At 40.7% G+C, this 24,479-nt stretch overlaps 1 protein-coding gene across 3 annotated transcripts in view; it reads left to right on the forward strand.

Annotated features, from left to right (window-relative positions):
• edil3a (EGF like and discoidin domains 3a) overlaps nt 1-24,479 on the forward strand; it is a 131,407-nt gene that overhangs the window by 101,869 nt on the left and 5,059 nt on the right. For all 3 annotated transcript variants that reach the window (XM_086314079.1, XM_086314077.1, XM_086314080.1), the window contains one exon: nt 11,788-11,943. In XM_086314079.1, the coding sequence (XP_086170205.1) occupies nt 11,788-11,943 (156 nt within the window). The remainder of the gene's footprint in view (nt 1-11,787; nt 11,944-24,479) is intronic.

Below are 24,479 nucleotides of genomic sequence, written 5' to 3' on the forward strand. Positions count from 1 at the left end.
CTGCAACTGAGAGAGCAAAGGCATTGTGGCATGAAAGGATTTAAGAGGGATTCTTATTGTCTAGCATGGCAATGATCATGTCTTTATTTCAAGAACAAAAGACCAGCACTTTGTTGCAAATACTTGCATGAGACAGTAAGAACTCACTGGGAACTTTAAAGTATGATCCCCTCTGCAGTGGAAGATTTTTTTTGCAACAAATATTAGGCAGCACAAACGTGGTGTCCTCTTAATCCAGCATTTTTTTTATTACTGTCATATTGATCTGGTTGAAACTAGATAAAGGCACTTGTCCCTGCAGATTGGACTATTCAGCATTCTAATCACATTCTTTATTTTTCCCGGCTGTGCAGCTTTTTATCGTTATTTGTCCTACTGCACTAAATACAAAACCGAATCGATAGGAGCGGCGCCTGTAGCTAAGTTTTCTTTCTGAACTAATTGAAGAAAGCGACTGCTACAGGGAAAACATCTCCGATCGGTTTCTGTTTCAGATGCCGCTGAGAAGCACATAACCATGAACTATGAACAGTGATCTGCCAGGTTGCAGCCACGCTTGTCGATGGGGATTTTATCCAACATAATATTAGCCGATCCTTTTTCTGCGTAAATATTTATTTTGCTTAGTTTTATTTGTTAGTCGTGCTTGCCTAAACTTGGGCTGCGGCACTGCCTGCTGGTTCTGACTTTGAAAGCCATGTTAACAGATGACCGCTGCTCCAAATCCCACTGCCAGCGCTGATGTGCCATCTCAGTTGCAGAAAGGCAAATTGAAATTTGCACCGTGTAGCTACGGGCGGTGCGTGAATGATTTTACAAGTGGGGAAGTTTTTTTGTTTTGTTTTTTTTTGTTGAATATTAAATGGAATCGCTCTGGGCTCTTATCAGACTTCAGTAGAAAAAGCATGTCAGATGGGACACATCTGCTACTGCATATGTAACTGCTGGCTACCCAACTATAATATAATCTGAATAGACATAAAAAGTAACTGTTGATTCAAAAATAAAACATTTTTCTCACATATGTTGCGAATTCTGGGCAGCACGGTGGCACGGTGGTTAGCACTGTTGCCTCACAGCAAGAAGGTCTTGAGTTCACCATCAGGCCGGGGTCTTTCTGTGTGGAGTTTGCATGTTCTCCCCGTGTTTGCGTGGGTTCTCTCCGGGTACTCTGGCTTCCTCCCACCGTCCAAAGACATGCAGCTTGTGGGGATAGGTTAATTGGATAATCCAAATTGCCACTAGGTGTGAATGGTTGTCTGTCCCTATGTGTTAGTCTTGCGACAGACTGGCGACAGACTGGCGACCTGTCCAGGGTGTACCCCGCCTTTCGCCCTATGACAGCGCCCCCCGCGACCCTGAAAAGGATAAGCGGAAGCAAATGGATGGATGGATGTTGCGAATTCTATTATTTTGACACCATTATCCATGAACTCAAAAACAATTTGCACACTAGCCGAAAACATGCCCGATGTAAATTCAGTGGAAGCGTTATCGTCCGAGCCTCACTTCCACCCTGTCCAATACGACTCTTTCTTGGCTCTATTTTATTCAGATTCCCTGCAGCTAGTGTGCTGATTCAATTAGCTTCCAAATAAAGTTATAGAAGGAATGGTAAATCCATCTGCTTCTCTGTTTCATTTGGTTGTGTTCTTTTTAGCGTTTCCTCCCTCCCACCACATCCTTAAATGTCCAGGTCTAAAATCTGTGTAAAATAACTCATTTGTTCTTATCATCAAATGAAGCCATCTTATCCTTCAGCACCACATCCTCTCTCTCTTTCTTCCTCTGTTTCTCTCATTCCTTCTGACCTAACGCAGGATGCATTTGTCTGTTTTATCCCGGGATGATTGATTCATGAGTCGGCAGCAGAGCATGCCGCGGTTCTGCAGGAATTGTCAGAAGTGAAGGTGCCAGATCTTAAATCGGTGCAGCAGAGTTTCGCTGTGTTTTGCATGTGTATCTTGTGGTTTCATCGTGTTTGGAAGCCATCTCTTGGCACACAGGGGCATCCGCTACTCACATCTGTACACTTAAATCAGACATGATATCCACTCAGGAGAGTATGGACTGGATTTAAGGAGGACTGCTACATGCTAGAGTATCATGATAAATTTAGAATAGTCTGAAGCCAAGCTGTGGCTGTGTAGATATGATACTGCAGTATGCACTTATGTCCATAAATGTGTTTTTTAATTTCATCACTTCCTCTTTTTATTGCTTACGATGTCCTCCTTCTCTTCCATTTTGTGCACTGTGTGTTTATATATGTCCATATGTGTGAGAATTTGATATGAATATTTCATATACCGTGTGAGAAGGAGGAGAAGGAAGCGGGGAAAGTGGTATGATGAGATATAAGTGCAGCACTCGGAGTAAACATTTATTTTTTAAACTGCAACCTCGTTTGCACTACCTCCAGAAAGAGTAATCAGCGATAAAATGGAAAACCTTTCTTTAGGTTATTAAATCATTTTACATTTTTTACGCCTGCTTAATATTTCAACAGTAAGGAGTTCTCTTCCCACCAGAGTGAGTTACAGATTTGAGTTCGGTCAAGATCACACAAGGAGACAGAATGCTTTAGATTTTTCGTTGTGAGTAAGTGTCCATCAGATGTCTAGCCACAGTGAGCATTAAACAGAGTGTGAAATTCCCCAAGTCCCTTACTAGTGCACCATCAAGACCATTTTTTACGCGTGTGGATCCAACTCCCACACTTCACTCATTCTGACATGGGAAGCATCTGGCTACAGATGATGTTCTCCGTGCCGTGTAATAGCTCTAAATGATCCAGATGACCATGGTTGATTTCTTTCCTGTTCCTTTTGCCATGACCAATTCCCTGCATCGGTGCAACCATTTAGACTTAACTTGACATGCTGAAGTGAGGCTCCATCTGTTTTATGGCTACAGTATGTGCTCCAAGTTTTCTGAAAGAGGCCTTTTCAGATAGCAGTGCTTGTGCTCTAAGCCGGTTGCTTTGATTAAAGTCTGACTTTGCTTTAGAGCAAAGAATGGAAATTAAATAATCATTTAATAATCTGAATATGCACTTTCTCCTTTAAAGCATGGAGCTGTGCTTTGAAGTTGTGGATTGGATGAATGAGATCTAAAAAAAGCTGACCTTGCAGGTTTTTTTGTTTCAAGCTGTGACTGTAAGGCGGATGGTCATATTTCACTACTAATTTATCAAATAGTTTTTACTCCGTAAAACGATGCGATATTGCCATCACCCTGCCAGGCAGGCGGGCAACATGAACACCCAAGTTTGTGAATGCAATAACTCAAGAACGAGTAAGACTTTTAAGTTGATACCATAGGTGTAGCTACTAAAAATCTCGGAAGAGTTAGAATCTCAGTGACCTTAACCTCAAGGTTGAGGTCAAAGGTCAGATTTTCTCAAATCTTGTAGATGCGGTTACTCGAGAAGAAAGTCACTTAGCATTTTGAAATTAGTAATGTAAGTGTATCTACCAGGAAGCTGAGGGGTACCGCTGACCACCACCAGTATTTTAATAAATTATGGCTATAGGATACGGTACTGTGAAAAAGTCTTTAGCCACCCCTCATTTCTGTGTATTGTTCTAGGAAAATGGGGGAAAAAATGCAGTGCAATGTTCTAAAACCTTAAAAAATATTTTTTAATAAGGAAATAAAGTGGAAAATAAAATGATATGAAGAATATGAAGGACCATTCCTTAGACATCTGGAGTATCTTCCTAGCCTGAGGCGCATAATACAAAGCAAGTTTGGTATAGCCTGGATATTTGTACCATCAGAGTTTGCACAATTCCAACGAGATTAAAAGTCAATATTTGGTATGAGCACCTTTATTCTTCAACACAGCCTGAACTCTCTTAGGCAGTTTTCTAGTAATTTCTTTAAGTAGTCTTCAGGAATAGTTCTGCAGGCTTCTTGTCCATAATCCAAAGCTCTTCTTTGGATGTTGGCTTTCTTATGCTCCATTTTCTGTCCCACACTGCTTTTCTCTGTTTTCTTTGTATTGTTGTTGGTTTTTCTCCCTTACACTCGTTTCTTTTTTCTTTACCTTATACAGCTGCCTCTTTAAGACAATTGTTTTTGTGATTTGGCGCTATATACTGTAAATAAAACTGAATTGATCAAATTATCCATTTTTGTGAAAGGCTCCTAGTAACAAAGTGCCTAAAGATCCATCCATTCTCTTCCACTTGCCGTTATCAGGGTTACGTGGAGGCTGTAGCCTACCCCGGCTGTCATACGGCGAGAGGCGAGGTAGACCCTGGACCCGTCTGTCGCAGGGCTAACACACAGAGACAGGCAACCATTCGCACCTATGGGCAATTTAGAATCACCAATAAACTTAACCCCACTAAAGTACATTCCTCATAAAATGGCCAGGCACAATTAAAGAAAGAACATCAGAAAGTCTGGAAAACATTTGTTCAACATCACTTTAAAGATGACAAGTAATATGAAGAAATGAGAAGTGTCTCTTCTTTACTTTTGAACTGTTCATTTATCTCCTGTTAGAAATTCTGATGCTGAAATATCAGCAAACAGCTTATTTTCGCCAGTACATCCACCCTACCGATATACTGGTCGTGCGCTCTGATTTATTATGTATCTAATATGGATACATTTATGGATAAAACTTCTCATGCTGCCATTCTGTCAGGTTTGGCTGATAGAGTCCAAGTCCACATTTGGAGGTTCAATTGAGGGTAAAGGTTGAAGTTTGACAGCCAGAACTTGTCATGTCTGGGAGATTTCTAATTCGCCTTTTGTTTTCATCTATTTTTTTTCTTTTTGCTACCAAAAATTGCTTATTGAACTTTGGGAAAATACCAGGGAAAAAACACAAGGACCCCTACTCCCTGAATGTGAAATGCCAGCGATGTTTGGCACCGTAGCAATTAAAATTGACTTAAATTAACACGATCGAGGCTTACCAGACATGCTGAAATGCTAACTTTAGCAACATTAGCATTCACCGGATAAATGGAAATGATACTGCTGGTGTCGCTAGATAAGATGTACAAACAAAATTATTTATTTTTAGCAACAAAGAATTTAAATTCAGTTACATGCAGCATTGCTTCATTCGAGAGCGCTGCCAGGAAGATGAGAGAGAAAGGAGTGAGAAGAGTGCAGGGGAGGATGTTTAATGCATGCAATGTTCATGGCATGTATAACTGTTTGCCTTTCAAATTTGTGTGTTTGCAATTCACTGTGAGTTACTGCTTCCCTCTCATTTTGGCTGTAAGATGTGCTTTGACCAGCCAACCAGCTGACTCGCTGCGACAAAGACACACGGCACATGAAGATTTTTCTTTCAGGCGACTGCATTTGATTCTTATTTTGACATTTAGGACTTTTGAAATCAGTATAGTCCAGTCAAATTAAAAGAGAAAAAATGTTTACGCCCAAGTGTGAACGGTCACAGCCACACTGACCAGCCTGTTATGCTTTCCCTCTGTGACATTGACTTTTGTATGCTAAATGCTCCAGGGCAGCTTCAAACTGCCTGCAAACCTTCCTTTCAGTGTGTGAGAACTCAGCAGCCATTTATACCTTCTGACATCCCACCACCCCGGTCACAAAAGGTGTAAGAAAGGAGGATCCACTATCTGTGAGTGTGTGTGTGCACGAGCCATACTGAAATTTGTAGGAGTACGCACATCTCGGTCTGCGTGCTAATGCAGGGAGCTTGTTAGCTTGTAGACTTGATTCTATATAATTCTATATAACATGGCTGCGTAAGACAGATGGTAACCGAAACACAAAAAGTGATCATTTGTACTGCACTGTGGAGTAGAAAACAACATCACAAGGAAAAAGTGAAGTTGATTGAGCGCTGGTGCGTGGGTTTGTGCGCATCCACGAGGAGGAACGAGAAGAGAATGAGTCATAATTCACTCGTGGAGCAGGAGACCTCCTTAGGTAACATAAACAGAGGTGTAACATTAGGTGAGTTATTGTTCCCTTAAATTATATAATACAACAATATAATCTGAGCTGATTAGAGTTAGTGACAACAGTATTTTATCAAACAAATCACCTAACAATGAAGTGTACATTTATGAACAAGCTAACACTTCCCCAGATATATACTGTGTATTTGTCACCCAAGCCAGTCACTAATCCTGCGTGAGCGTGTGTCATGCATTTCTGTTTTATTTACAATAAAACTTTTTCTCATGTTGGTTTTATATGCTGACATTTTTACAATAATAAACAAATATATCTGATATATGATATTCACATTTCAGAAATTTAAAGGTGATTTGTAAAGCCGTAAATATGTTGCAATTTATTTTTTTTATGCTATCATTTTCACTTTCATGGTACTGGGACAATGTGCTGTCATACAGAGAAAAGAAAAAAAACTTCGTCAGCTCAGCGAGACTCAGACCAGTGGTTCATTTTATGAAATAGGCTTAGCCAGCTCACCTCTGTGTGCAGTGGCACATCTTTAAGCTTAGAAAGGTATCATAACACAAACAGGCTCATTTTTGCTCTCAGTAAAGAGGTGCTGTACTCACTGAACCATCTGTCTGGAAATTGTCTGCCTGCAGTCTCATCCCTCATTTTTTTTTTTTTTTTTTGTAATTTCATGTGTGCTTTTTGGATTAAAGATCTTTTTTGGAGACAGGTGGTTTGAACCAGTATATAAAAGTGTTTGCCATTTGGCATGTTATGCTGTTTTCAGACGGTATTACATGTCACCAGCTGCCTCTCTGATAACTCATACATAACTCAAAGCAAATGGGCCATTTCTCTGTGTAATGGCTCCCTTATTTGACTTCGCATCAGCAAACAGCAGGAACAGTCTACAAACATCCACAGTGGTTCAACTGTCTGCTGTGATTACTCAGTCCAATGTATATCAGTCCACAAAAAGGTACACTGTGACATTAGGTGGCTTTGTTTGGATTGAATTCTTACAAAAATACATCAAACATCCAGTGGTAAAAACTGTACAATTGCAGATGACTGACGAGTGTAATTGTCAGATTTGTAAGGCGTCTTTTATGTTTTTTACAGTATTGTGTATATAATCTTATTCTTTCGACTGCCTCTTTCTCTAGCATCCTCCTCTGTCACACCAACCCTCTGCATGTCCTCCTTCTCTACATGAACCACCTCTGAGGTCTTCCTCTTTTCCTCCTTTTCCACAGTTAAGCAGCATTATTGAAGAATGTGACAAATAGTTTAAAATACCTTTGTTATTAGTTTTTGACATTTTCCATTAAACGGTTCTCAAATTTAACTTAATATCTCAGTGTTTCGTGGTTTTAAACTACTCAGTCAGTTTTTTCCCCTTGTGACTAAGAAATTAGTCACCAGGAACATCCCTACTCCCAACTAAAATCTTAACACCACCAGCTCTGTCTCCTGTATTTTAATAATTCGATTTTAGCATTAAAAATCTCTTTTCGATTTCAGCGCTTGCACATACTGGTGGATTAACCATTACAAAAACATGAAAAAAGGGTTTTGGTAATTGCCAATACTCGTAATTCAGGGTAGCTGTGACATAAATCGTACATTGGATGGTGGTCTTTCTTTCTTAAAGGTGAGATTAAAATCAAACAACACACGCCTAAAACAGTGATAACAAATTCAATTTAATGCTAAGTTTCATTAGCAATGAGAGCCATTAACATTACCAATTAACATATGCAGGACTGACTGCCCCAGTGCAATTTTGACTGTTATTATGCCTGTAATACGTGAAACAGATTTTAATTTGTTCTTAATTGCATCACACGTGCATTTTTCTCTGACTGCTGAACTTGACACAATTCAACTTGATTTTTTCTCAGCACTGCCCTGGTCTCCTTACCAGGCCATGTGCTATTTTATCATGCTACCAACTGAGTTGTAGTAATATGACAAGATGTTCACGTTCAGCGTGATCACATGAAGCATACAGTGCATTGTTTAAGTTTTCATGAGTAAGTAAACAAACCTCCTACAGGTATGTGGAAACTTCCTGTAGACAGAAAAGCACTTTTTAATGTTCTTGTTGCATCTTTAAGCTTTAATGATAGCTGCCCTGTTGTGGGGTTCATGGGCCGTAGCACTATCCGCCTCATGACTGTGAGTTGAATTCTGAATTCTGCCCTCTAAATATACAGTATACACAAAGACACAACACCTCCCTTAGGCTGCAAAGATTAAACGAGTCTTCGCTGCATACAGTTAAATCAGCACAGCTGGACGAAGACTGTTAGCAGGTTGCTGTATATGTGCACGTACTGTATTCATAATATAGAAAAGTGGGACGTATTCGGCTCCTTATTAAGCTTTCCTCTCGCTGCATTAATCTTCTTTATCCTGCAGTGGCAAAACCATTTCAATACAAACAGGACATTTAAATACCAACTCATAATGAGCGGGAGAGATAAGTGTTTCTCTGACAGAAGTGTACAAACATTTCCACTTTGCACAAAGCCATCAAAGACAAAGTACAAATAAGTAACTGACCCTGTCAGTTACTCCCTATTGCCTCTGCGGCTCATGGTTCTGGTAATACTGAGAGCTTAGATATGAGATGAATCTAATTTTGTAATCTCAGACTCAGAAAGCCAAATCCTAAAATAGATTCTCGTGTTTCACTTCTCTGTAAATTGTACGCCACAAGCATTCAGAGATTGCTACAAAGACTTCACACGCTCCTAGTTTGTCTGGGTTAAAAGCTTGTGGAGGAGAGAACGGGGTTGAGAGCGTGATGGAGGAAAGAACAGAAGGTGGGGGCTGGAGGAGAGGCCGTGCTTTAACAAGCTTATCTCGCTCCCTAATGCAGTTTGGGCCATCAAAGCGTTGAGAGGCAGGGACGCTAGGGGCGGCTGTATTTTTTGACCGCTACCTGTGACAGCAATTACTGGTTCCCCTTTAAGCATGCCTTTGTTTGGTGGCAGACTTGAATGCTCGGGTAGAACAAGATTACCTCAATGTTTTGCAACTGCAGCATAATCAAAGCCTCACAATGCCATGCCCCTCTGAATCAACCGAGCTAGGTCTGCCACCATTTCTTTCTGGACCCTTTATTCAGGAGGTGGCTTGACATTATTTTCATTATAACAGTGTTGGGTGTTTTTTTTTAAAGGTATACATCACAGGCAAATATTCCACAACACTTCCGCAGCTTCTCTTAGAAACAGCAATGAGAACTGTGGTGCATAAAAAAAACGGAGGTGTTAACAAAATTCATTTAGAAGTGGAATTTAATGAATAGAGCTTTCACGACAATTAGATAATGCATCCATAGCACGCTACTGTATTCGCTAGTTGCATACCTGTGCTTCAGGTATTCAGTGAAATAAATGTCCCACTCCCAAACCTTTGTTCTGCTTTCAGTAGCTTATCATCTCACATATGTTGGCCGAGTTAATCCCTTTAGAGATAGTGTGGCCTTACCTTGGACCTTCGGTGCCATAAAAAACTATTTGCCCCCTTCCTGATTTTTTTGTTTTTTTACATATTTGTTACACTTAAATGTTTCAGATCTTCAAACAAATGTGAATATTGGACAAAGATAACCAGAGTAAATACAAGGTTCAGGTTTTAAGTGATGATTTCATTTGCAAAGGGAAAACATTATTGTTATGGCCCGTCTAGGGTTAGCCAGACCACAACATAAGGGTGATCCATCCTCGTCAGATCTCAAGCAGCCACAACTATTAGTTTAACTTTAGTAATTAAAATTTGTTTGGAGATTAAAACAAATGAAACAAAAAACTGAGAAACAGGGAAGGAGACAAAAACTTCTTCACTGTAATCCAAACCTGTGTCTGCTTATGTAGCATAGCACACAGCACAGTGTCATCATTTAAAGCCTCTGTAATACCCAATACTAAGATTTGCTGTCATCTCATTTGCATTAACGCTAAGACAAAACTGTCAGGGTTTGGGGTTTAATTGTAATTTTGATTTTGTAAGATCACTTCCCTGCTCTTTCTTTAGAGCTAATTTCCCCCCCTCTGCGTATTCATGTCATTTCTTTCAGTTTTATTTTACCAAACTTTCTTTTTGTCTGTTGTTTGGGGGGGTTTTTTTCCCTTCATTTGCATCTTGCTTACCTGATAGTTTTCTGTGCATTTACAGTCCAGTCCCTTGTTGGTTGTGTCAGCCTTTGTGTGTAATCCTAAACTGCATTCCTCTATTTTGATACTAGTGGTTTTTTATTGTGTTCCTTGCAAATTTAGCTTTCGGTTTACTTGTTTTCTTTGAACTTTGTTGAACAACCTTCCGGAATTTTATTTATTCCTTTGGCTTGTCATTAAGGCTTAGGTTTTGCAAACTACCTGTCAGCCTCCGGTGTCCTGCATTTGTGTGTGTTTGCATGTGTGTGTGTGTGAGAGAGAGAGGGTTTTTTTTTTCTAACTCGTCACAACAGATAATGCAGTCAACTGGAAAGTGTTTTGTGATGTGCCAAGCTGCACTGCAGGGTTCTGCAACGTGTCAAAACCAGGAGACGGAGTGAAACTAAACCATACCTCATGCGCTAGTTTGTTTGCTTATTTGTTTAATCTATGAGGGGGGCATTTTTTTTTATTTTTATCAGAACAGTGTGACACAGTATAAGTTGGCCTGTGACCAGGCCAATTAGTGTGATGCATGGTTGTCTTGGTGTTGTGTACAGCATATTCAGCAAAAGAAACAACTCTGCATACTTACATTTCTCTCATGCGCTCGCTGCGCCTCTAAATTTTGCAGCTATCTATGGCACAGCAAAATGTCAAGTTGAACCCGGTATTTCATCCTCTATTCATAGCAAATTGGTGCCACGTTGATGTATGTGCTAAGTAGAACAGCTTTACTGTTAAATTTGAGCTATTTTGTGTAAAGGGGGTACCAGCCTAAAGCAGCTTCTTTGATATCACCTACGCAGTGTTGTTATTATGTTAGTTTGCTGTTTATCTAATATAAAATGTCCTCGTTTAAAAATGGAAGATGGAAAAACAAAATTTCCTTTTTATAAAAAAAAAAAAATGTGTGAATTGCATGTTAAATAACAAGAACAATAAACTTTTTTCTGTTGTTCTACAGAGTTTTCAGGTTTTCATTGTGTTAAAGGGGTCTCACATTACACACCCACTGATTCCTGAGAAAAAACAAACTATTTATTTAGTAATACTGCACTTAAACCTTAAAGTTATGCATGGCTTTGCTGAGGACTAGATTAAAAATTACTTTCAATCCCTTTCACTTAATGAATGCAATATTTATTTAACATAATTATCATGGTGGTAAAATCTCGCCCCAAAAAGCTTGATTATCATCTCCTTGGTTCAAAGTGTAGCCTGTATCCTGAAATTCTTCTTAACTTCATTTTTTGTTTCAGACCAACAGTGTTATGTACTTTTGAATATAATAAAGCATAATTGAACATTAAAAAGCCTATAAATGTAACAGTTTGTGTATTTACTGCCTGGAACCCTTGCGCAGTAAATTGTTTGCAACAAATGAGAACCTATTAAAAATTAACCCAAATGGAGCAGTGTGGGTCTCAGAAGCTGCTGCAGCATGCAATTTCTGTTTTGCTGAGGCGAGATTGTGGACTTAGCCTTGTTGTTCAATATTCTGTGAATAATTGAAACTGACTTGACTGGCGCCCGGTGTCTTTATTCAGTAAATCCTCAGATAAAATCGAAAGGAAAAATGCTGACTTAATCCTGAAAACTTAGCATATCTGACACTTTGCTACCTGAGTTTGTTGAGCAATCGAATTTATCATTCTGGTTTTGCCTCTCCTTCTCTCTGCTCCCATCCCTCCTTGGGCTTTGCTCCTCTCAGGTGGACTTGCTTGTGCCAACCAAGGTGACAGGTATCATCACCCAGGGAGCGAAAGACTTCGGCCATGTCCAGTTTGTTGGCTCATATAAAGTCGCTTTCAGTAATGATGGAGAGCAGTGGAATGTATATCAAGATGAGAAGCAGGGCAAGGACAAGGTAAGTTGCTTTTACACTACATATTGATTTGATTGGTTTTTATTTTATTTTATTTGAACGAAGGGTCTCACTCAGCCAAATAAACCTGAAGCAGACAAAAACGTAGCAAATATCAAAAAGATGTGTAAATGTGTTATAAGGTGTTAAATTGTGAAAATGTTCATCTTGGAAGCTGTCTGTTTCTCCTTTCCATTTCCTCTTAGCATCTTCTTATCAGCGTCTCAAACTGAGCTGTCCTGGTCTGTCCTATTGCCTTTCTCTGGTTTGAGATCAGATAAGACCACCCTGTCAACCTGGCCAGGCCGGTGCTATGCTGAAAATCTTGTTTACGGTCCTTCAGCAGAGTACAAATGTCCATTCCAATCGCCCACAACAACAGAGACAGTGCAGAGCTGCAGCGGGCTCTTTGTTGATATCAGGGAACCTGCAGACACAGGCTAACAGCTAAAGCTGGAGCGTCTTGTCTTTCAGATACTGATTGCAAGACAATCTGTGTTTACTTTTCGATCTTGCTGTGCTATTGAACGATAAGGCCTACCTCTTCATTCTGATTCATCCAATGCTGATGTGTCGAATTCAAGAAGCCAAATACGCTTAGCATGAAACAGCTTTGGGATAATATACTGTATACTTTGTTTATTCTCCAGTCTAACTTAAATCCATTTAGGCTTTGTAGATGATTTCAAAATATTTAACATTTTAAAATAGTTACAATAGTTAAATTAGTTTTCAACTGGAGATGACATTTGTATTAATAAATAACTGACTCATAACTATTAATGAAACAAAGTCCAGCTGTTAAAATTTGTGAATTTGGTTTTGTCAGAACAGCCCTACCTTAGTTCTTATTTTTATGCATATTTATCACACATTTCACATCATCGAACTAATTTTGATATTAGACAAAGATAACTGGAGTAAATGCAAAATGCAGATTTTAAATGATGATTTCATTTATAAAGGAGAAACCACTCTGCCTCTATGCAAGCAAGTAATTGTCCCTCTTTGATAAATCATGAATTAACTGTGATTAACCATGTTTTTGCTTAGCTAAGTTCCATGTCATTAACCACACCCAGGCCTGAAAAAGAAACATATCATGCTATGATCTAAAGAAACAGCTGAGAAATAAATTCACTGACATCTATCAGTCTGCAAATGGTTACAAAGCAATTTCGGAGACTTTGGGACTCCAGCGAACCACAGTGAGAGTCATTATCCAAAAATGGAGAAAAGTTAAAACAGTGGTGAACCTTCCGAGGAGTGGCCGGCCTACCAAAATTACTCCAAGAGCGCATCGATGACTCATCCAGGAGGTCACAAAAGAACCCAGAACAACATCTAAAGAACTGCAAGCTTCACTTGTCTCAGTTAAGGTCAACGTTCATGATTCAACAGTGAGAAAAAGACTGGGCAAAAATGGCATCCATGGGAGAGTTTAAAGAGAAAACCACTGCTGACTTAAAATAACGCAAATGCTCATCTCACATTTACCAAAAACATCTTTGATCTAAAAACATATGGGGAATGATTCTGTGGATTGATGAGACAAAAGCTAAACTTTTTGGAAGCTTTGAGTTTTGTTGCATCTGGTGTAAAACTAACGCAGCATTTTATAAAAAGAACATCATAGTCTGATGGTCTGAGGCTGCTTAATCCAATTGAGATGTTTCTGTATGACATTAAACAGGCCATTCATGCAGGAAAGCCCTCCAGTGTGGTTGAATTAAAACAATTCTGCAAAGAAGAGTGGGCCATAATTCCTCCACAGTGATGGGAAAGACTCATTGCCAGTTATCACAAATGCTTGATTGTAGCTCTTGCTTCCAAGGGTTGACACAGCCAGTTGTTAGGTTCAGTGGCCAACAGCTTTTTTTTTACAACGGGCTAAGGCTAATTTTTTTCCTGTAAATTAATGAACTAATCTTTAAACTGCATTTTGTATTTAGCCACATTGTCTTTGTCTAGTATCTAAATTAGTTTGACGATGCAAAACATCATCACTCATCATCATCACATCTGTTTGAATCATTCTGTTTTAGCTCATTTATTGGTCACCTCCCAAAAAGTCCATCCTCCTCTGATTGGTCAGTGGGCATGAAGAAAGTCAGACACATAGACAGTATAAAAGATGGAGCTGGTTTCCAGATCTGAACAAATGAAGCTAATGCATAACTGCCCTTAAACCTGCAGTTTTTTGTAACGGCCACCAGGAGGCGAGAGCTGTCCTCTGCAGGAGCTGTTGACATTTTGCTAATGGGTTTATAGTCAAAGTCATTTCAGGTTATACTGCATAATTATAAAGCATTAAGTCTATTTATTACATTTTGGTGTCAAAAAGGAAGATTTTTCGAGATGTGATCACTGGATACTGAAATGTGCTTTAGCAAGTCAGTTTGAAAATACCAAAACGGCTTGAAACAGCTTATCTTTTGTGCTGTCTATGGTCAGGCAGCTTTGGTGAAGTGCTTCACCACCTTAACTCAGGTTAGTTTCTGCTAACAGAAAACAAGTCGTTTTAAGTGTAAATCACGGCACATTATGTAAATGATTGTTTTGTCAGCACAGAGCAGAGGTTGAAAAATATGCCAAGCGGCAGGTTTCCAGTAGTCTTAATGTGTTACGCTGTATGTCTCTATTTTATGCTCTGTTTATTGTCTGACAACAGAAACAGAAAACTGGGAATATTTTCAATGGAAAGTCATCTCTATTAGAGTGGCTAGTACATAGCTTTGTGCCATTCTACCATTAAACACATGGTGATTGCCTTGTTATTGCTGCAACATTGCCATCAGAAGTAAAACAGCTCAGAAGCTGTGAGAGCATGAAGACTCTTGTGTTCACCGTTGCAACCAGAAGCAGAACATTTGGTGTGCTTTGTTCATAGCTGAGATATTTTCGAGTAAGAATTAGCAGAAGGTACTCTAGCGAGGAATTGATAGTGGACTGCATGGCATCTGGCTGCATGTGGATTTAGTTGAAGCACTTGTTTGAGAGTGTACCAAAGGAACTAGGTAAGTAGCCATTATGCCATTGTGTTACTTAATGATGAAGAGAAGTACCGTGTTTCCTGGGAGAGAACAGCATGGAATTCTTTACATGAATAAAGAAAGTATAACAGACAAATAAAACCTCACAAGGCATAATTTGAGCACTTTAATATCTGAAGGCAGACTGGAATTTTTGGATTCAGAATCTGTATTCCAGTATATACATCTATAAGTGATTTTTTTAAACCAATAGTACAATAAGACGACACTGAGTTTAACATCCTTTAGTTACTAGTTTTCTGTCATGCTTTGTATCATAGCCCAGCTGTGGGTCATACTCTGTAGTTTGTGCACAGATATTTTCAGGCTTTCTTAGATAAACTGTTTCTGAGCAGTTTGAAGAGGTTACCGGTGCCCGTAGCAGGCATTAAGTTGAGGCAGTGTCCTGTCTTTTTTCTTTTTCTTTTTTGTCAACATATTTTTGAAACACCTTGAGAATTTTATTTTGAATTTGGCTCTACTGCTCACTTGCAGCATCAGCAGGTCAAAGATCCCCTCTGTGTAACATTCAATAAAAAAAATTGTGTAACTGTGCTACTGGGTTGAAGATGTTTGTGAAGCATTGAAGAATTATAACTTCCTGCTTCTTTTCAGCAAGATCCATATTTGAAACATTAGCATCTATCAACACGTTGTCTTTCCAAATCAAAATAATTGGCCAAACCGAGAAGATGAAGAATTTAACTTGTTTTTCCTCTCTGAAACTACACACTATTACAGTACATACACAGCAAAACATAACCTCAAATGAGGAATCACTCCCATCACTGAGCAAAATGGAAACACTGATTTAAACTGCAGTGTGACCCACTGATGGAGGCATGCAACCACGAGGGGAGTTGCAGTCTTAGAAAAGAGCTTCCATTTTTGTTTGTCTCTGATACACGATAGATCAAAGCAGCGCTTCGTTGACACCAACAGCTGCTCTCAGTTTATCCCCTTATCTTTGCTGGGGATCCAGTGAAGTAGCAGATCCCTGGAAATAATTTTCCATTTCTACAGGTCATATTCTTTGCTTGAGGAGTTTGTAACACCCGTGGTGATCTTTGGCTGAGGGCCAGGCATGCTCACCATGATTTATACTCAGACAATTTCAATACCTTGGAATGAATGTTTTCTAAGCGTCATCTGAGTTAGAACGTGAAAGAAGGAAAAATACTGGTTGTATCTCAAGAGAATGATACATTTATTTTTAAGTCTAGTTTCAGCTCCACATTTTTTTGTTCTCTCCTGTGTTGTTATTGCTGTATAATTCAGAGAAGAGCTAAGACTATACCGTCACTCCGAGCATGTGTGCTCTGTATTAGAGGGCGGGCGTGTTTTGCAAGACTTCAGCAAATGTCAATCAGTTTGTCCCTTGCTGGAGCCAAGTGGCTGTTCAGATGTATGATTCTTCAAGGTGTTTTCCCCCTTCAGTCAGCCGAAGCAGCCATTAATGCTAGAGGACACATTTGGCTGTTAGACTCCCGAGGCTCCTCCTGCCACACCACAATGCTTGACTTGGCAGGGATATACTGTGAAAGTTTGTGTGTGTGTATGTCCGTGTGTGTGTTTGCCTATTTCCAACACAGTGGTAGAGGCTTGTAAGTATTCTTCTCAGCTCCCCCCTCCAGCTCCTGTGTGGCAGAGGCTGCAGGCAGTTAGATCTAGATTGAGAGAGGAGACTCTGTCAGAATACAGATGTTGTCAAAGCAGGGCCCAGCGGTGCACGCACAACAGTATCCCTCTACAAAATCTATAGAGTGCCCTGTTTGCCTTTTCTTTGTACACCAATCCCACATACTGCTGTACTGCACTTGTAACTGAGACAAGTAAGAGCAAAGTCCATTGTTTAAACATAATAGAATAGAATAGAATAGAATTCAACTTTATTGTCATTGCACATGCACAGGTACAGGGCAACGAAATGCAGTTTGCATCCATCCAGAAGTGCTTTAGTGATATAGATATATTACAATATATATTAGCAATAATATAGATATGTGAGTATATTACAGAAATGGGTCTATTATGGTATGTTATAATGTACACGGTATGAAGTATGTTGTGAATATTCTATAACTAAGTATGTACAGGCTGTAGTGAGTACAAGCTATGTACAGGATATGAACAGGATATAAATATGAAAAACTATACAGAATATGAAATAAATAACTTTACAGAATCTGGGATATACAGCTATACAGAAATGGGAACTATGCAAGTTGTAAACAGTTGTAGGATTAAAGATTATCGAATGTACAGAATGATTATTTACACAGAGCTATACAGTAGTGCAGTTAAGATAAGTGAGATATAATTCCTACAGAGGCTATATAAAGTGCTAGTGGTTGTGAGTGGTGGTTCAGTCCATGTTATTATTGTGTTTGAGGGTACAGTTGTCCATTGTGGGTGTGTGTATGTTCAGTCCATGAGTTTAACGTGGGTCAGATGTCAGGAGGCAGAGTTCAGGAGTCTGACAGCTGTGGGGAAGAAGCTGTTCCGGTACCTGGTGGTCTTAGTCCGGAGGCTCCTGTGGCGCCTCCCAGAGGGCAGGAGGGTGAAGAGTCCATGTGATGGGTGACTGGGGTCTTTGATGATTTTCCCAGCCCTTTTCAGACACCGCTTCCTGTAGATGTCTTTTATGGCAGGAAGTGGTGCTCCGGCGATGCGCTGGGCAGTTTTCACGACCCTCTGCAACGCCTTCCGGTCCGAGGCAGAGCAGTTCCCGTACCAGACTGTTATACAGTTGGTCAGGATGCTCTCGATGGTGCAGCGATAGAAGTTCACCAGGATGTCTGAGGACAGGTGGTTCTTCCTCAGAGTCCTCAAGAAGAAGAGGCGCTGGTGAGCCTTCTTGACCAGCTTGGAGCAGTTGGTCGTCCAGGTGAGATCCTCGGAGATGTGGACTCCCAGGAACTTGAAGCTGCTCACACGCTCCACAGCCGTCCCCTTAATGTGGATGGGTGGATGTGGGTCAGCATTCCTCCTGTAGTCCACGATGAGCTCCTTGGTCTTCTCGGTGTTAAGCAGCAGGTTGTTTCTGTCGCACCACTCAGCCAGACGATCCACCTCCTCCCTGTAGGCGGCCTCATCGTTGTCACTGATGAGACCAATCACCGTGGTGTCATCTGCAAACTTAATGATGGTGTTGGAACCATCAGCAGGTCTGCAGTCGTGGGTGAAGAGGGAGTAGAGGAAAGGGCTCATCACACAGCCTTGTGGTACACCGGTGTTCATTGTGATGGTAGATGAGCAGCGGTTATCCAGCCGGACATGTTGGGGGCGATTGGTCAGGAAGTCCAGTAACCATTTGCAGATGAGGGAACTGATACCCAGGTCTGTCAGTTTCCTGATGAGTTGTGAGGGGTGGATTGTATTGAATGCTGAACTGAAGTCTATAAACAGCATTCTGGCGTAGGTGTTGTTGTTGTCCAGGTGTGAGAGGACAGAGTGCATTGCGATGGAGACTGCATCCTCTGTGCTCCTGTTCCGGCGGTATGCGAATTGGTGGGGGTCCAGGGTGGGGGGGAGACAGGATTTGAAGTGTGCTAGGACCAGTCGCTCTAAGCACTTAGTGATGATGGGGGTGAGTGCTACTGGGCGGTAATCATTGAGGCAAGATGGGTTGGAGTTTTTGGGTATCGGGACGATGGAGGTGGATTTGAAGCAGGCCGGTACCACAGCGTGGGCCAAGGACAGATTGAATATGTCTGTGAGCACTCCTGCAAGCTCCCCAGAACACGCTCTGAGAACACGCCCGGGGATGCCATCAGGGCCTGCAGCCTTGTGGACATTGATCCTGCTCAGCACCGCTCCTACATCGGTGGGGGAGAGAGTCATAGGTTGGTGGTCTGGCGTCATGTCTGCTTTGGTTGTGGTTGTGGGGTTCCCTCGCTCAAAACGAGCATAAAAGTTGTTGAGCTCGTTGAGGAAGGAGACATCAGAGGATGCGGGGGAGGGTTTGGTGGTCCTGTAGTCTGTGATGGTCTGGAGTCCTTGCCACATGCGTCGGGGGTTGGAGTTGGAGAAGTGTTCTTCTACCTTCTTTTTGTAATGGTGTTTGGCTTTTTTGATGCCCTTCTTTAGATTAGCCCTGGCTGTACTGTAGGCGTGTGCATCTCCTGACCTAAAGGCAGTGTTGCGGGCCTTCAGGAGGAGACGAACATCCCGGTTCATCCAAGGCTTCTGGTTGGGGTACATGGTGATCCGTTTCTGGGTGGTGACACTGTCTGTGGTTTTGGAGATGTAATCCAGTACAGATGAGGCGTACTGGTCCAGGTCTGTGTGGGTGAACATATTCCAGTCTGTGTTTTTAAATCTGTCCTGGAGCACTGCGTCTGTCCCCTCTGGCCACACTTTAATTGTCCTCACAGCAGGTTTCACACGTAATTACACTGAGACACATCCATAATCCTACATATCGGCTAAGCTGGATTCCCTTTCCGCACGTGGGTCACTATGTTACCTTGTCCTGCACCACCGCTCTTGCATTGGTGTCAGTATTGAAACAGTCCGTCGATGGGTTCAATCAAGCACAAAAGTAATTGATTTATGTTTAATAGTGTTTTACTCAGGTGACCTGGGTTAATTAGTCATCAGAGCCTTCAATTCCATTCAGGTCAGAGGGTAACTGAATACTAGATGGGTTTGAATACCGACATACCTAAAATGAACCCATGGTAGTAGTATTTAGTAGCTGCGGTCCACTGTGCACCTCAGGATTACAAAAACACATAACTAGGTAACGTATTGCTGACCCCCTCAAAGACTGGTCTCGGTGTGCGTTTCAGTTTGATGCAGCGTGACTGCCTCTTTCTCACCTCGCATGATGCTTTTGACCTTTCACTGAAGACGTATGTGAGTTTTCCTGGTATTACCGCAGGCGGCTCTGGGCAACAAGGGGTTAGAGAGCAAAGAGATCTGAGCGACCTGATTCCTTGACCTGTGCAGCAGGTTTAAATAATGTAGTATGGGCTGAGTTGCAGCTCTAGAGTCGCATAGGGCCTCACCTCATAATGCTCCTGACTGTCAGGAAAATCAATAGTTAGGAGCAGTTGTGGCTGCTGTGTCACTCCGAATGCACACATAGTGACATGTGCTCTTTGTCATTATGCCTTCATTGCTGCATAATCTCTTTGTTTAGTGTGAAGGTAGAGGCAACTAGCTTCAGCATATTTGACTAAGTTTACTATTCCAAGAAAAGTAATACATGCAAAAACACCACCTGATTCAGAGTCTCCTTTTCTTCAGAATTATCAACATAGCTTTGTGAATTTTGCAGCAGTTCAAATAAACTTACAGTTTAGAATAAAACACTGCCACATTGTTAAGTGTTTCAGTTATCCGTGGCACAATTATTAACACTTGGCTTCACCTGTCAGTTGCCAACTCCTTTATTGTCACTGTCACTTCTGCAAGTCACGCATGGCAGGTTGGGCTTGTTTATACTCAGCTACGCATAGTTTGTTTTCTTCTTCTTCCCTTAGAAAACAAATAAAAACTGTCATTTGTCTTCTGCTTAATAGATTCTAATTCCAGTTACAGTAATAACAGGTTCTGCCACTGTTCTAACTCAAGTACAAAGCATATCGATCAATCTGTCCATCCATCCATCCATCCAGCCATCCAAATATCATATTTTCTTAACCATTTATTAAATTCAGGGTCATTGCACGCCTGCAGTCCATCTTAGCTGTCACTGGACAAAAGCAAGAACAAAGGCAGTAATAATAAGTAATTACAGATTGTATATTTAGTAATCTTTTATTAATAACAAAACTCCAAAGATGCTTGAAACTGCCTTAATTTTTTTAAACAATGCCTTTCCCTGTTTTGCTGTGGAATCATATCCATCCATCCATTTTCCTCTGTTCATCCGGGTCAGGTCGTAGAAGCAGGAGCCCAAGCAGAAAAGTCCAGACCTCCCTCTCGCTGGCCAACTCCTCCAGCTTGGCCCAGGGAACACCAAGGTGTCCCCTTGGAGAGATATAATATAATATATATATATATGTGTGTGTATGTATGTATAATATAATATAATCTCTCCAGCGTGTCCTGGGTCTGCCCCGGGGACATGTCCAGAACAACTTACCTTACCTCACCTCATCTCACCTCACCCAGGAGGGAGCCCAAGGGGCCCTAACCACTTCAACTGGCCCTTTTCAATGTGGAGGAGTCGAAGCTCTGCTCCCAACTCCTCACCTTATCTCTAAGGGAGAGGCCAGCCACCATTCGGAAAAAGCTCTTTTCTGCCATTAGCATCTGCGATGTCGTTCCTTCGGTCAGTACCCAAAGCTCGTGACCATAGGCGAGGGTAGGGATGTAGATTGACCAGTAAATCAAGAGCTTCGCTTTTACAATCAGCTTTCTCCTCACCACGACAGACCAGTACAGTGTGTGCATCACTGTAGCCATAGGATTGTTATTTGATCTCCCGCTCCCTTCTCCCCTCACTCTAGAATATGATCCCGAGGTACTTAAACTCCATTTGGGACAGGAACTTGTCTATGAACTGGAGTGGGCACTAAACCCTTTTCCACCTGAGAACCATGGCCTCACACTTGGAGGTGCTGATTCTCATTCTCATGTGAATGAGGTGGCGAGGCCACCGCCTGATGACGCTTGGCTATGCCTAGAAAGTCTGTCCATAAAAATTATGAACAGAATGGGTAACAAAGAGTCCAACATACTGTCGGCTGTGCGGACCAAGCGCTTGCAACAGTTGTATAAGGATCAAATATCTAGTCGGTACCTCTCAGCCTTACGCACTAGCTCAGGCTGTTTCCCCACCAGAGAGGTGAGGTTCAGTGCCCCAGTTGCTAGTCTCGGGACCCGGGGAGTTGTCCTCCAGGGTGTCCACCCCCAGGTGGTGGACCTACAGGAGGGTGGGCCTGTCCCCCTTCCTCGGGCTGTGCCCGGCCAGGCCCGGTGAACTAAGGTCTGGCCACCAAGAGCTCACCTCCGGGCACCCTCCCTGGGCCTGGAAGTAAAATTGCAAGTTTTGTACATTTTTATGCAAAATTTTCTATGTTAGACAAACTGATCAGCATAGGAAAAAAAAATCATAAAACCTGTTAAATAACTGGAATTTGGAAATCTGAATCTTTATGTGTGTTTACAGTATGCAAACCTAATGATAACATGCTGTTTATACATTTTTCAGAGACTTCCTTTTCTTGCTCTTGAGAAATGATCCAGCTTTCCTTTAGTTTGCATCAGTCTTTTACATCAGTTTTAGATGTGTTTAACTATGCCAAGTGATTCAAAATTGCATCTTTATGTCTTTCCCGTCTCTGAATGACTTGAAACACTGGAGGGTGTTTGCCATTATCCTGTTGATGTGGAGGAAATCTTCAACACCTTCCCATCCCCCATCTTTTTTTTGTTTTCCTCCACACATTATTTGTCCTTTTATTGTGATTCTTCACATACCCTGTTCCAAAGAGTAGATTTATATACATTGTGTGCGACCTGGCATGTCCCTGGATAGTCTGGCAGACATCTCTGTCATATTTCGATCAGCTGCTGGCTTTATGGCCTCCCTCTTCTGCCTTTTATAACGTGCTACCTAAAGTCACAGTGAGACTCCTGCATGTGACACATTTCTCAGGTTGAAATAATGTTGTCAAATACTAAAAAAGTTGAAAGAAATGCCCACAGAATTGTTTAGAAATGTTGTTCTTGAAGAATCAGCACTGTTGATCAATTAATACTCGTTTTGTGAAACGCATTTATTGTACTACAGTATGAACAATAATTGCCAAATACCACAGAAAATGTAACATTAAACCTCCTGAAATAAATGGGACACTTCTATGCAAGAGCACGTACCAAATTACGCCAGTCAAATTCATTCCTAAGTAATAAGGTTGGTCCGTCTGATGTCTTGATGCTTGTGTTGACTGTGGACTGTACAGTCACTAACAAAGACCAGAATGTGAAGTATTTCTTCATAAATGTATCTGGTACCAAAATACAACCCTAAGCTGTTGCATACTCTCTTTTCTGACAGTATATTTTTGTTTCTCCTAACTGAAAGGCAACGACCGAGAGGCAAGATGGGAACAGAGTTCAGGAAAAGTTCATTCCATATGCTCTATAAAATTCACATATGTTTAATCTTGTGTAGTCTTCTTGTTGAAAACCAGAGGAATCATAAAAAATGTGTTATTGTACAACTTTTGGATCGTTATCATCCTGAAAAAGCAAAATAAGTGATTAAATTCGGATGCAGATGGAAAATGACTTATGTGATTGACTCATTAGACAGAAACTGTGTAAATCTGTTACACATTGAAGCACGGAACAATAGACAAAAGGAAACCTAAAATATAATGCTTTTTTTTTTTTTTAAGCACTCAAAAACAGCAGAACAAAGAGACGGAAAAGACTAGGAAACTGACAGAGAGCAGGATTCCATGTGATGTTGTTTGCACCAGATACAAACCTTGTCTGACTACAGTCTAAGCTCTGTGCTACAATATAGATGAGAAAGAGAGGGGAAGAGAATGGGTTTCACTGAAGGAGGAAAATGATAAAAAAGAATGTAGAATGAAAAGGTGACCCAAAAATAAGGAAAGTAATGAAAGAGTACACCTGTCACCTTCAGCTTATGTTCCCATTAAGAGTAACTCACACAGGAGCCAGAAAATGAAAACCATAGGGGCAGACATGCTAACTAAAGAATTAGTCAGAGACGAGTTAATCGAAACGCACCTGGTTAGAAGAGAAATAAGAGGTTTGATTGTCACGCCATTGTGCATTGATTGCAGACCATAATGTCTTATATGTCCATCTGTAAATAGATACCAAGTGAGTCATGAGAGTATCTGATATTTTAAGCCATGATTTATACAATAGCTTTCTCTGTAATTTGAGCAGTATAGTATCTTTCATGCAATATTGCATGAATATCGTTCATGCAATATTGTATTGCATGAACTTTGAATGCAAAGCTCCTCTAGCAGCGTCCGAGAAATAAACTGAGGTGATGAAAATAAGAAAATAAGAATAGCATACCTCGTTAAACATTGTTAGTGCAGATGCTATATAATTATGTATAATTAATAGTAGCCTAAACCTTTTGTTGCATTTTCTTTGACAGTAACTACTTCTAAAAAATGCTGTAGATGGATAAACTCAGTATTTATTGAAATGTAAGAAAAGAACAATAAATAAATTTCAGCTTTTCAATTTTTCACATTTAGTTCTGTCCTCTTTTTCTTGCATTTGTTTGTCATGATTATCAAATTTTTGAGTTGTGCTATTTGGAAAATAAAAAGATTCAGAGTTTTTACATTGTACAATTACCATTGCAATTTTCTTTGATCTGACAATACTTACCTCATTTTCTTTATTTCATTTTCACTCTCACGTATTTCCTGCCCATTTGATCAGATCCCCCTGCCCTCGTTAGTATCAACCATATCCAGTAACCCTCTTCTCCTGTGTTCCTTTTCCCCTGTGGCAGCTAAACTCAGTGTTTTTGTGTCTCACATTCCAGCT

Source organism: Aulonocara sp. 'chitande type north' Nkhata Bay, linkage group LG12, assembly GCF_057382095.1.
Source record: "Aulonocara sp. 'chitande type north' Nkhata Bay isolate Kocher_YH1m ecotype deep benthic linkage group LG12, A_spYH_male_GT1.1, whole genome shotgun sequence".
In the NCBI taxonomy this organism is placed as follows: domain Eukaryota; kingdom Metazoa; phylum Chordata; class Actinopteri; order Cichliformes; family Cichlidae; genus Aulonocara; species Aulonocara sp. 'chitande type north' Nkhata Bay.